The sequence below is a fragment of the Hypomesus nipponensis genome, chromosome 14 (genome assembly GCF_054491055.1).
Source record: "Hypomesus nipponensis isolate SF chromosome 14, ASM5449105v1, whole genome shotgun sequence".
Taxonomy (NCBI): domain Eukaryota; kingdom Metazoa; phylum Chordata; class Actinopteri; order Osmeriformes; family Osmeridae; genus Hypomesus; species Hypomesus nipponensis.
Genome location: NC_140374.1, coordinates 13838012 through 13850869, shown reverse-complemented (window position 1 = coordinate 13850869; position 12858 = coordinate 13838012). Strand labels below are relative to the sequence as shown.

General features: G+C 39.9%; 3 protein-coding genes across 3 annotated transcripts in view; 2 read left to right on the top strand and 1 right to left on the bottom strand.

Annotated features, from left to right (window-relative positions):
• Positions 1–1599: 1599 nt before the first annotated feature.
• Positions 1600–2935, top strand: LOC146258714 (gamma-crystallin M2-like). Its single transcript, XM_084671399.1, has 3 exons — positions 1600–1626; positions 1825–2067; positions 2633–2935. Exons 1-3 carry the CDS (start codon positions 1600–1602, stop codon positions 2933–2935), a joined length of 573 nt encoding a protein of 190 aa, XP_084527525.1.
• Positions 2936–5078: 2143 nt separating this feature from the next.
• Positions 5079–6242, top strand: LOC146258713 (gamma-crystallin M2-like). Its single transcript, XM_084671401.1, has 3 exons — positions 5079–5102; positions 5589–5831; positions 5940–6242. The coding sequence occupies exons 1-3, from the start codon at positions 5079–5081 to the stop codon at positions 6240–6242; spliced, it is 570 nt and encodes a 189-aa protein (XP_084527527.1).
• Positions 6243–6897: 655 nt separating this feature from the next.
• Positions 6898–12858, bottom strand: part of celsr1b (cadherin EGF LAG seven-pass G-type receptor 1b) — a 44559-nt gene continuing 38598 nt past the window's right edge. The window contains exons 25-35 of the mRNA XM_084672873.1: positions 12463–12637; positions 11786–11898; positions 11619–11698; positions 11306–11432; positions 10782–10907; positions 10404–10528; positions 9880–9986; positions 9589–9735; positions 9230–9460; positions 8795–9116; positions 6898–8680 (exon numbers count right to left, since the gene is read on the bottom strand). Coding sequence (XP_084528999.1) covers positions 8656–8680; positions 8795–9116; positions 9230–9460; positions 9589–9735; positions 9880–9986; positions 10404–10528; positions 10782–10907; positions 11306–11432; positions 11619–11698; positions 11786–11898; positions 12463–12637 — 1578 coding nt within the window. The 3' untranslated portion in view covers positions 6898–8655. The remainder of the gene's footprint in view (positions 8681–8794; positions 9117–9229; positions 9461–9588; positions 9736–9879; positions 9987–10403; positions 10529–10781; positions 10908–11305; positions 11433–11618; positions 11699–11785; positions 11899–12462; positions 12638–12858) is intronic.

Genomic DNA, 12858 nt, shown 5'->3' with positions numbered 1-12858 from the left:
TACCTCTACTAATTATTTTTCAATGGTTGCAGGTTACATTCTGGTAAAACTGTACAGTTAGGGTTACATTTGTAAATTCAGTATGGTGTATAATGGGCTTTCCAGGGGTTAGCAGATGTTAAAATGTATTTTGTTTTGGTAACATAATCTTCAATTGCACCTGTTCAACATCTACGCTATATACATTTTGGAATAACCCATACCAGTTGCACTTAATACTATTTCATCACATATACATTCTTGTGTAATGCACCTATTCAGTTTTTTCTAAAGATATTGCCATTTAGTAATCTAGTAGTTAATGTACTCTTAATGAAAAGATTTGCCCAGAGCTTTACTTAATGGCAGTTTTGAGTATAATTGTTTGTATTCATTAGCAAGACAACGTTATGACTTACCCTGAAACCAATGTTGTAAACCATCTTTACAAATGTCCCTGTCCTGTGTACAAAGCTTGACAATAAAAAAGCTAATTTGACTATTATTATTGTATATTTGATTGTAACTTTAACTTTTAACTTTTTAGAGTTCAATAAAGGTGTATCACAATAAAAATGTGTTATATTGTTATTATTATTATAGAATGTGAAAGTAAACATATTCTTGAATAAATCCTGATACAGTATGTGTAATCAGTTCTGTTGGAAAACTTGTAAAAACGTTCTATGTGGAAAACGTAATGATGAATGTAAAGCCAAATCTGGAAGAGTATAAAACATTATGTGTAGAAATTATATTAAATATAATGCAGTTGCTAAAACACTTGAATGTACACAATGTGTAATTTCCTATAAATGATTTGCGATGGAGTCTAAGGTTATGAATTTATTTCTCCAATTCAATACACAATTTGATAATACAACATTACAAGTTATTGTTTCAAGTTAATTGTCCTCAACCTCAGTCTACTTTGTCTCACTGCTATGGCACCAAAGAAGATTTTTATGTACTCTGCCACCTGTTGGTTGTTGTGTGGTATAGTATGTTAGAAAGACTGTTGCACGCTGGGAGACATAGTTTTCATCCATGGGTTATTTACCCTGTATCTTTAACTGTGAAAGGCATCATCTGTGATAGTTGTCTTTGAATCCCTGTCAATCAATAGAAATTGTAATTTCAGCCTCTGTTAGGAAAGACAAAGATGTGGAGATTTTATTTATTTATTTGCTGTGCAACAGAACAGTTTACGTGAACTCAATCATCTCAATAGAATGTAACAATGAAGTATAATAGCAGTTGTGTGGAATGATCATTAAAGCAGGAAATTTAACATTATTTCTGCTGGTGATACACGTCACTTTTTATTAGAAATCAGAGGGCTTGGGAGTTGTTCACCCTATTGACGTTTGGCACAATCAACGTTGTGGTCACCGGCTCCGTGCTTGATGACAGTCTTTTGAGGCAGTGCTAGAGCCTGGAAAAGTGGACAAACCTCTATACTCTATGGTTTTCTATAGCATGATGCTGAGTCAGGGGATTTGTAAAGTGGGGCTTCTAACTGTCAGGTATAAATAGGAATGCTTCAGCCAGGTAGGAACTCAGAACATCACCAAGAGCAACAGCAGCAGTACCAGCAGCTCCAGCTACAACTGAGCAAACATGGCCAACATGAATATGATGGGCAAGGTAAGAATGGTCAAAGCCTAAAAAAACGATTCAAATTGTATGTACATGTGTTTAGACTCTAACACCACACCACCCATTGCAGCAGTAATCTAATTATGAGTCAAAATGCATATGTACACTTTCTCTGTCTGAAAGGGTAGTGTTGTATTGCAGTGGTCTAATTTTCCAAATGTTACTTCAATTTTGATTTCTTTTCAGATCACCTTCTACGAGGACAGGAACTTCATGGGACGTTCCTATGAGTGTATGAATGATTGTTCCGACATGTCCTCCTACATGTCCCGCTGCCACTCCTGCAGGGTGGAGAGAGGTTGCTTCATGGTCTACAACCGCACCAACTACATGGGTAACCAGTACTTCATGAGGAGGGGCGAGTACGCCGACTACATGAGCATGTTTAACTGGAGCGACTGCATCAGGTCCTGTCGTATGATCCCCATGGTAAGGACATCTATTAGTCAGCCTACATATTTATTTCTAGCTGTATCAAATCTTATGGTTTTCCTCCATATTTATAGTTTTGTTATAGCCTGACGTTGTCATACTCATAATTCTAGTCAGAATATGAGTCTGAAAACTCTCCATTGGGCTTTGAGTACGGAACGTGTTTCAACCAAACTCGTAAAACAAATGCCTCTACGCTCAATTGGATAGACCTACAACCAATCAGAGCAACGTATTATGTTGTTTGTTGAAAACAAATTCAACCCAAGGGCTCTTTCGTGACATTGTTGATTACGTTACTGTTGATCATTTGTCCATCATCGTATAAAGCCCGCCCTGGCAATTTCATTGGTCCGTCCCGATTCTGGGTTTTCTGTAGTTGTCCCCAATACGAGACCTTCCAGACCCAACTTCCCGAACACATTTTTTTGTGGGCAGGAGGAGTTGGGCTGGCAGCCAGGCTAGTTTTGTTATGGATAAAATCTAATATTAAAGTAGTAAATCACACTCAAATTTCAACCAAACTATTGTCTCAATGAAACTCCTCTTTCTCCAATAACAGCACAGAGGAAGCTACAGGATGAGGATCTACGAGAGGGAGAACTTCGGTGGCCAGATGCATGAGATGATGGACGACTGTGACAACATCATGGATCGTTACAGCATGAACAACTGCATGTCCTGCAACGTGATGGAGGGCCACTGGCTGATGTATGAGCAGCCCAACTACAGAGGCAGAATGTGTTACATGAGGCCTGGCGAGTACAGGAACTTCCACCAGATGATGGGAGGCATGGGAGGCATGGGAGGCATGGGCAACATGAGGTTCATGAGCATGAGGCGCATTATGGACTCCTTCTACTAGACAATGTTTAGATACTGTAACATTAAGATCTCAATAAAGCCTATGTAAACATATTGTATATCTCTTGCAAAGTGCTTGTTTTTTATTGAACATGAGTGATTTTAGTACTTTACACAAAAATGTCTACTACCACTAAGCAATACAAAAGCAAAATTACTTTTATTGTGTTTTCAATACAATCACTAACTGAATAGTCTGAAGTTATTTGTAAATAACCAGAACATAAACAGGAAAACATGAAAATGTTGAACTACAAATTCTTTTTTGAAAAAATTTCTTTTAATATAAGTTTTCCTATAAAGTGATTCGTATTATTTGTTCTGACTACAGATGGGTTATTAAAAGGTACAGCCGTGGCCAAAAAAGTATTGGGAGCAACATAATTTTTTTATTGCAAAGCTTGCTGGGCCTTGGCCTAAAATGATTGCTAACATTAATAATAATAATTAATAATAATTTCAGAAGTCATATCATCAGCACAGAGGAAAGTGTGAAATAGTTCTAGCCAGGTGTTATCACTCTATTATTCTGATTGAATTTTAAGAGTCGATTGACTGCTGTAAAAGAGTTGACAATTTGCACATATTGAGGATTTTTGCACCAAAAAAGCTTAAAAAAATAGGAAATGTGCCTTATTGTATTCCAGTATTCTATAGAAACATTAACATATTTTCCTCAAATACTGAACCAGCAAACTTTGCAAAACATAACATTTGTCATTGCCAAAACGTATGGCCACGACTGTACATTGTTATTTTCTAAAGCTGGATAGTCCAGTATCCATTGCAAGAAGACAATTTCTATGTTTGTTATGATATTGACAGGGAATGACATGCTCTGAAAAAAATGAAAAACATTCAACATGTATAAATCTGATTGAGATGATGTGGAAATGAAATACAAAATGTTTGTGGGGATTTAAAGTTTGTGAAAAGCCTAAAAAGAAAGGACATTTATAAAACACCACAACGCTTACTTAACAAGACAAACAAGGCCACCACCATGTCTTCAATTATAAAACTAGGGTTCAGAATTTCCTTATAACAGATGTTTTTTTATTACAGTCTGAAGAAGATCACTGACCATAATATTTATACAAATATTGAGGTACTACTTCACTTATGAATTAAGAAAATCTGAATTTCAGTCAACTGTACTAAATGAATTCAAGGTTTTAAACTTAACTTTAATGGTTATTATTCATTCTCATTAACTAGATTAGCAATATTGTCATTTGCAATGTATCTAAATTTAAGTTACATACCTCTTTCTTGGAGATGTCCATCAATTTGAAATATATAATCTACATCACCAGGCACTTTACTAGTCTTGTAAATTGTACCTAGCTAAAGGTGTCTGTGTATTCTGCTCATTGTAGCATGTTCTGACTCTTGGCAAAACAAGGTGACATAATTCAGTTGTGAGCTCCAACTCATGGCATTTTTTATAACAAAGTACAGATAACAGTTAAAAGTCAAGGTTTTAATTTAATTTTTTTGCTATGCTGCCTATGAGTATTTGCAGATTCTGCCACCTATAGGGCTCTCAACCATTTCAACCATTTCTCACGCTCCATGAAAAACACCTTGAATATCTTATGTTATTTTTTGATATATTTTTTTTTTTTCTTCAATCAGGAAGGAAACCATCCTCTATAATATCAGCAAATAAAAGTTGAACTATTGCTTTTGTGTAAGACAGTGTGATGGAGAGTGTCATTGAAAAAATATTTTTAGACCAGAACAAGATATGTTTTACTCATATTTGAAAATATGAATTAAACACACAGTTGAAATGGATAAAAAATGTGGCAGAAAGTGAAAAGAAAGTACAATTGTTATGTCTCAAGGACAATGGGTATAAAAAAACGATTGACTCATTACAATAAGCTTCGTGATCACCAGTTTTGCTGCTCTGTTCTTGATTAAGGTATTTTGAGGGAGCCCGTTCCTGAACATGTGTGTACACCTCAGTGGTATTTCTAAAGCATGGTTTCTATGGCATGTTGCTGGGTCAGGAAGTTTGTACAATGGGGCCTCTGACTGTCAGGTATAAAAAGGAAGGCTTCAGCCAGGTAGGAACTCAGAACATCACCAAGAGCAACAGCAGCAGTAACAGCAGCTCCAGCTACAACTGAGACAAAATGACTAATATGAACATGGGCAAGGTAAGAACAATCTAAGACTAATACATGTGTATTTATTTAGCAAATTCTTAAAATGTAAACATAGTTCTGCATAAATTCTCAGCTGTTGGTGTTTTCTGCAATGACTTAAGTGATTATTGTGTTGCGGCAAAAAGAAACACTAAGGTCCCTAAATTAAAACCGTGTATCATTTATAAGAGGATTCTAAAAATGTTGATGAACAAGGGTTTTATCATGATCTGTTTGATTTTAATTGGAGGAAGATATAGCTGATCACTGATTAATAATGGGAGTGTCCTGGTGGCTTACTGGTCAAACATGTCCCTTGTAAGCTAAGGCTTTACCACAGGGGCCTGGGTTTGACTCCAGCCTGGGACATTTCCTGCATTTTTGCCCCTCTTTCGGTCTCTACCCTATATTTCCTGTCGATTTACACTCTCTACCCCCCAAAAAACATCCATACGGTTATGAATAGCTGAAGAGATTGCATCATGTATTTCCATTTAGATCACCTTCTACGAGGACAGGAACTTCATGGGACGTTCCTATGAGTGTATGAACGACATGTCCGACATGTCCTCCTACATGTCCCGCTGCCACTCCTGCAGGGTGGAGAGAGGTTGCTTCATGGTCTACGACCGCACCAACTACATGGGTAACCAGTACTTCATGAGGAGGGGCGAGTATGCCGACTACATGAGCATGTTTAACTGGAGCGACTGCATCAGGTCCTGTCGTATGATCCCCATGGTAAGGATAACAATTAGTGTCAAGTCTCTAAAGTTGAGAAAAGATTCAAATCAAATCTGATTTAATAAGTTCTTGTCTCTCCATAAACTTCTCCCTGTACAACTACAGCACAGAGGAAACTACAGGATGAGGATCTACGAGAGGGACAACTTCGGTGGCCAGATGCATGAGATGATGGACGACTGTGACAACATCATGGATCGTTACCGTATGAACAACTGCATGTCCTGCAACGTGATGGACGGCCACTGGCTGATGTACGAGCAGCCCCACTACGGAGGCAGAATGTGTTACATGAGGCCTGGCGAGTACAGGAACTTCCACCAGATGATGGGAGGCATGGGAGGCATGGGAGGCATGGGCAACATGAGGTTCATGAGCATGAGGCGCATCAATGACTCTTTCTACTAGACAGTATTTTTGTATGTTTTAACTGCGCTGGTATGAAGATCTCAATAAATTATTTTAAAAAATGAGTTGTTTTCTATAATATGTCCAAAAATAATACAATCACAGTACAATAGTAATTCCATACCAGTAGTTAATACAGAGAAGCTTGTAAACAATTTATGTGACTAGCTGAACAGCAATATTATTACTAAGGTATGGTATGATTTACATTTAAAGTAAATGGTTACTGACCAATGTACTCAAGTCAGTGGCTAATGTTAATTTTGACAATGAACTGCTAACCTTCCCTAAATTGTTAAGTCAGATATAGCAATGATTTAAAGTGGTGATCAATGTGAAGTGGGGGGTAGGTATAGCTCAATGGTTAAAGCATTTGACTGCTGTTCAAGAGGTTGCAGATTCAAATCCCCACTATATGGCATTTCAAATTAGATAAAGGTTTCTGCTATATTCTTACATCACAAGAAAGGTTGAAGACAACCCTGACAAAGGGATAGTTGTTATGGTAGCTACACTCGGCTTTTTGGGGTTTGCTGTGAACTCACTTCAAAGTCTGAGACCGACTTTATATAGCTGCAATGGGCATTCTAAACATGAGATGCTTTTTTCAAGGTAGATTCCCCAAAAATACAGAAGCTAGTGTAAAAAAGTCCGCTTTTTATTTTTATTTTACAGTCGTAGAAGTCTTATTTTCAGTGTCTTCTAACAAAATAAATACATGTTTATTACATTATGATGCATCCAGTGTCTACAACACACACAAATTGCTTGATTACTAATAACTCATCTGTAAACAATGAAATACAGAAAACCTTTGACAGAAGAAATGATGGCACTACAACGTTAGCGTTGGGCTGTGTTCATGTTTTTTTGTGTGTAAACAACAGAACATACAGTATTGTAAGTAGTAAAAAGTTTAAAATGACCAAATTGGGAGTAATTCATGACTGGTTCTGATGACGATCAACATTTGACATGAACTGTTTTTGTTGCATACATTTTCGGATAAAGGCACATGGTTGACAAGTCAGCTAATACTGTGTCATTGGCAAGAATACTGTAACATAGTATTTGTATTTCTAGTCTCCTCTAAATTGTTTATAAAACAGCACATATATGATACTGTTCGAAGACTGAACCCTTTTTAGCAGAGAAATCAGCAGGGTCCAAGAGAGCGGGAAAACTAGTCAAGATACTTCTATTTTGCACTTGTTTTGAAAATAATACAAATTATTTAATTGCAAACGACATCAACTAAACAATTTGAGCGAATCAAATGTCTTAATATCTGGCATTTCCCCCTTTTGCATTACTGACAGTGTGCACTCGAGCTGACATGGACTCCACAAGGTTTTACAAAACCTGATGATCCCAGCATGATGTTCCAATGTTCCAGAGCTTCTTGTGGTGTCACAGAATGTGTGGCTTTCTCAGTCTTCAATTCCCCCATTCAATGTTCAATGGGATCTCAGACTTTTGGACCCTACTGTAGGAATATATTAACTTAATTGTACCAATAACTGAGATGGAAATTCAAACTGTAAAGTGTGTTTGTTGCCTGTTTGTCCATTTCAGTGCATTTTGCTTATTTAAAGTTAAGTATTCATATAATTCAGCTGCCAATGGGTTTGATAACAAGTTCACTTTCCAAACCAATTTTAGTTACAAATCCATATAGCAATATCAAGAAGTGCAATCAATGTAGTCTGCGGTAGAAAATGTACTAAACAAATCATACTATTATGTGAAACATGTCAAGCTTCACCATTAAACCATTAAAGTTAAGTGTCACTACATGTACATCCCGAAGAAAAATAAACTAGCTGGTATAAGATTTTCAGTTACGCTAAAGGTAAAATAATACTACTTACAATATACAAAATTACTTTTCTTCTATAAACAAAATACAAACAGCCTAAATACAGTACAACATATTTACATGTTTTATATTTACAAAGGCAGTCTCTAGTGTAATATTGACACTGTAACTAATTGGGCACTTGGTGAGATCACTGGGACCTCCAAATTATGGCACATCTGGTTACAAAATGTTAAAAGTTCTTGTTTTCAATAAGAGGTCCTCAATCTTAGTCTGTTGTCTTCCACTGCAATGCCACCATTCATCAATTGCATATTCTGCCACCTGTTGGTTGTGAAGTGCCATTTGTCTGTCAGACATTTCCTATAGCAAGTTTGGAGATGTAGTTTTCACCCATTGGAGTTCAATTGTCACTGTATCTTCCCTTCTTCATTGATGTAAGTCACCATTTTCTGTACTACAGCTCATTTTGAGAGTTTACAGTCTGTAAAGGACTGCTGGGATGCTGACCTCCTTTGGTCTCAGAGACTACATTGGGTTTACTAGGATTTCTTATCTCCACTAAATGGCAGAGTCCACTTATATCCCCTTCAGTCAAATAGAGGTTTCATTGCTGCCACTGTTAAGACAGACAAAAAAGAGTGTTGGGAAGAAAGGGATATAAAATTATTGTACAGCAGAACAAACACACTGCTCATTTACACAAAATCCAGTACAGTATCTGACTACTCACTCTGAGTCTGAGTTATGGGTGTCATCCACCCCGTTAACAGGTGGCGCCATCGATGCTGTGGTCACCATGGTTACTCCGTTGCGCTGTTCCCGCGGTGATAGGGGTGGACGTGGCAGTACAGGAGGTAGAGGCGGGGACTTGATGATGACCCCGTTTCCCCCGGTTACAGGGCGCAGGCCCCTGTTGGTGGGAGAAGGGGGGATAGGGGTCCGTGGAGAAATGGTGGGAGAAGGATTGTAGTCACTCAGTTTCTCCCTGAGCCGGTTCTTCATGTTCTTGTCTGTCAGTGGAGGAGGGTAGGCCATCTTGTTCTTCAGAATGCCTGGAGATGAACACACACGCACACAACCCAAAATGACAAAAGGTGACTTAAAGAGCAATTTGTCACACATTAGAGAGCAAGTAATGGTATTTCTCGCTCTCTCTGTCGCCCACCTCTCCTTTTCTCCGGCTGGTTACTGTCAGGTGAGCTGGGGGGTGCGTCTTCTTTCCCCCTCCCTTCGTTCTCTGAGGGACACTCCCCATTCTCTTTGACATCCTGGTGGAGCTCCACGTTGACCTTGGTCTCCACCCGCAGCGACTCCATACCGCTGGGCTCTTCACTCTCACTGGCTGTCGGCGGCTCCGCTGGCCAGTAAGGCTTTACGTGATTGGCTACTGTGTCTACTGAATCAGGAAAGCAGACAAAACACATTCTTTGATGAACCTCTGATGTATGGTGATTTGATGGTGTGCAGCTGACTGTGTGTTTACATTTGTGAGTATGTATAAGTGCTTGTGGGTGTGTGTGCTACCTATAGGCGTGCTGTGTTGGGGCTGCTGTCTCTCATTGTTCCATCGATGCCTGCGCCCTCCACGGTCGTCCTCGCTGTCCGAGGAGTGCGACGAGGCATAGGAGCTACTGTGCTCGTCCATCGACAGCTCACTGTCCGAGTCCGAATCTGAAACGAGGGAAAACAATGGAGCAGTTTAGTTCAGTCCCTACTGGACACACTGTTCCTTCTAGCTGTGGACCATTGAGGCAAAGCTATTCAGATATTCTTCTTCTTTGTTTGTCTTTTATGAGAATCTCCACGGCTACACACCGTCTCGTTTGGAGCGCTTCCGCAGGAAGATGGAGGAGTCTCCGTCTCCGTGGTAACTCTTTTTGGCCGAGCCAGAGGAGGTTGTCCTCTTCTGTCCTGACTCCACTCTGTGGTGAGAGAGAGGCATCAGTGCACTGTACAACAGGTTTAGGTTAAAGTAGGCTGAGTGTGTTTGTGAGTTTTTTTTCCACATTTTAGCATAAGCAAGAAAGAAGAACATGGAAAACATCCGGTTATCTCAACAGAACAGTAAAGAAACCCAGGCTCTCTAAAACAATCTAACGACAGTTAACAACACCCCAATTGGCCATGTCTCATCCAGGTGTCTGCCCTAGTCCTGGTCCCAGGGCCGGTCCTTCCTACAGGCGACATAGGCAGCCGCCTAGGGCGGCATGAAGAGGGGGGCGGCATTTTCCCAAGTGCATCCATTAATGAACCCTCCCGCACAACCAGCAGAGGGCGCCAACCACGCCGCGTCATATCTCCGTGTTGCGTTTAGGACCAGTACTGCCTGGTCCAGTTACCTGGTCTGGCTGCTGTGACTGCGGGTTGACCGGATGGTACTGTCCAGAGAGGCCGTAGACTCTCCTATGGCCGTGCGGTACAGTCCGTCATCCTCTGTGAATGAGTGTTTGCCATTCAGAGAGCGCTGGGGAAGAGAAGGAGAAAGGGAGGAGTGAGATTCTGTTAGAGGTAAATCAACTGAAGCAGTGTGTGTTGTATGAGCATGTTTCCCACTCAACCATTTCACAACCAGTTGTTACCAATGGCCATCACACAATTTTTTTTTTTTATCAAGTCCCAATAAGGCAGGAGAACAGGTTTGAAATGAATAATAATGAATGGATTTGTCACTTTAGATCCGCATAATTCACACTTTTCAAAGAAAGTGTGGCTCTTACTGTTAGCAACGTTGCTCGGGTGGTGGACGAGTTCTCTACGACGGGCTTCTTCCCTGTGAAGACCTCTTTTAGGTTGATCCTCACTTCCTTGTTGAAGATGCAGTGGAAAAAGAAGATACACACACCCTGGAGAGAAAGAAATGACCATGAAGATGACGATTACTGGAAACATCTGAAGAAATTAAAACTTATTTCCTTTCAGTAAGTGTCAAAGAAAATGTCAAGTTCAGCTACATTTTGTTCCCGCTAAAAAACACATAGCACTTTAGAAGACGGAAATTATTTTCTACCTAAGAGTTATAGTTAATTATTGAAAGCATTTTAGGTACGTTTTGTTCATCTCAAAATCTTTACTATTGGTATTGTTTTATGGGTTAAACTATACCAGGTCTAATAAATCAATAGCACAACAAGTCAATCCTACAAGTCTGCTTGTCACTAAATGTTCTTTCATTTGCAAATAGTATTATACGCAAGTCTGCCGAACAAAATGACTTGCTGACTGACTTGACCAAGAAGCCTACCTGAAGGCAGCTGAAGATGGCAAAGAGGTAGTGGAAGGATATGACATCACTGTTGACAGCCATGAGACCCAGCAGCCAGGTGGCGCTGAGGAGCAGCAGGAGCAAGAAGGCGACGCGAAGAGCCGAGCTACAGGAGAGAAGACAGGACGCACCGCTAATAAGCTACTTCAGGGAAGCTCACATAACGATGCCTGCATACTGTACAGTTCATATACATGTTTAACAGGGTGAGTAAGACGATGATCAGGTGGAGCAAAAATGGCACTATGGAGGAGTTCAGTTTTTACTCTCAATTGGGTATAAAGAAACTCACATGGCTCCAGACTTTTCAAACGTCCACTGCCTTTTTCCACACGAGGCTTTGGCTGCCAGAAAGAATATAGCAATGTTCACCTGGGAAAGATGCAAGAGATGGTTGAAAAATGCTGAAAAATGTTGAAAAAATTGCATATCCATACAGACGCACAAAAGCTCACTCACCAACACCACTATGGCGATAGGCCCTGCAATACTCCAGATTAGTGTGTCATGGACAGACAGCCAGCAAAAGTCAGGGTTTCCATAACCTTGAGGATCCAGCCCTACCGCGAGACCTGAGTGAACACGCACACACACACACATGCACACACACACACAAAAGATTCCCCTTCATGACCTCTTACATTTTATTTTAATAGGTGCATATATGCGCTTTATTGACAGACCTCTAAAACATATTTTCATAGCAACTTTTCACATGGTTTTTGCTGAGCAGACACCCTAGTCGGCTCCAGTGAAGTTCAAAGCACTTCCTTTGTAACGAGCGTGAGCCAATCAGATATCTGTCACTCATACATGCTTATCACCTGACAAGGAAGTCCTCCAGGAAGTAGATAACCTCTATCACTGTAACAAAAACATGACAGAAACGCTATGGGGTCCCACCTATTTCCCCACTATGCTTTGTCTAAAGAGAAAAGGCACTGACAAAATAATCCTGGTGAAATTCACCAACGTGTGTGAACTTAGTTGTTCCCCTTTGCCTGCACGCGTGTGTTGTGTGCATGTGTGGCTAAGCTTGAGTGTTAAAGGGTGAGTGTATGTGTGTCAATGAGCATCTGTGTGTTTGAGTGCACATCTGTCTGTGTGTGAGTGATTGTGTGCAAGAGAGTCCTCACCTGTTATGATGGCAGGGAAGCCCCAGCCAATGGCGTAATAGAACCTCATGTGTCCGTGGTTGATGTTACGTAGCTCTGTTAGCATGCGGTAGATGTGCAGTCCCTCCACGAACATCCAGGCAAAGGTGCACATGTAGGAATAGTGAAGCAGGATGGCTACCACCGTACACATAAACTGAGGAAGAGACAGGAGAGAGACAGATGAGAATCCATTTGTAGAAGGGCTATTGGAGGCTATAATATCTTGGAAAAATTAATACATTTACATGTATAATAATATCCAAAAGTTGCAGATTGTATTTTTGTTTTGTTCTATTAAGTGGAGTGTAACAGTTTGAAAATAGTTTCTACAAGATGCCTGTATCTAACAATGGCTAAAGGCCAAATTGCTAAGCT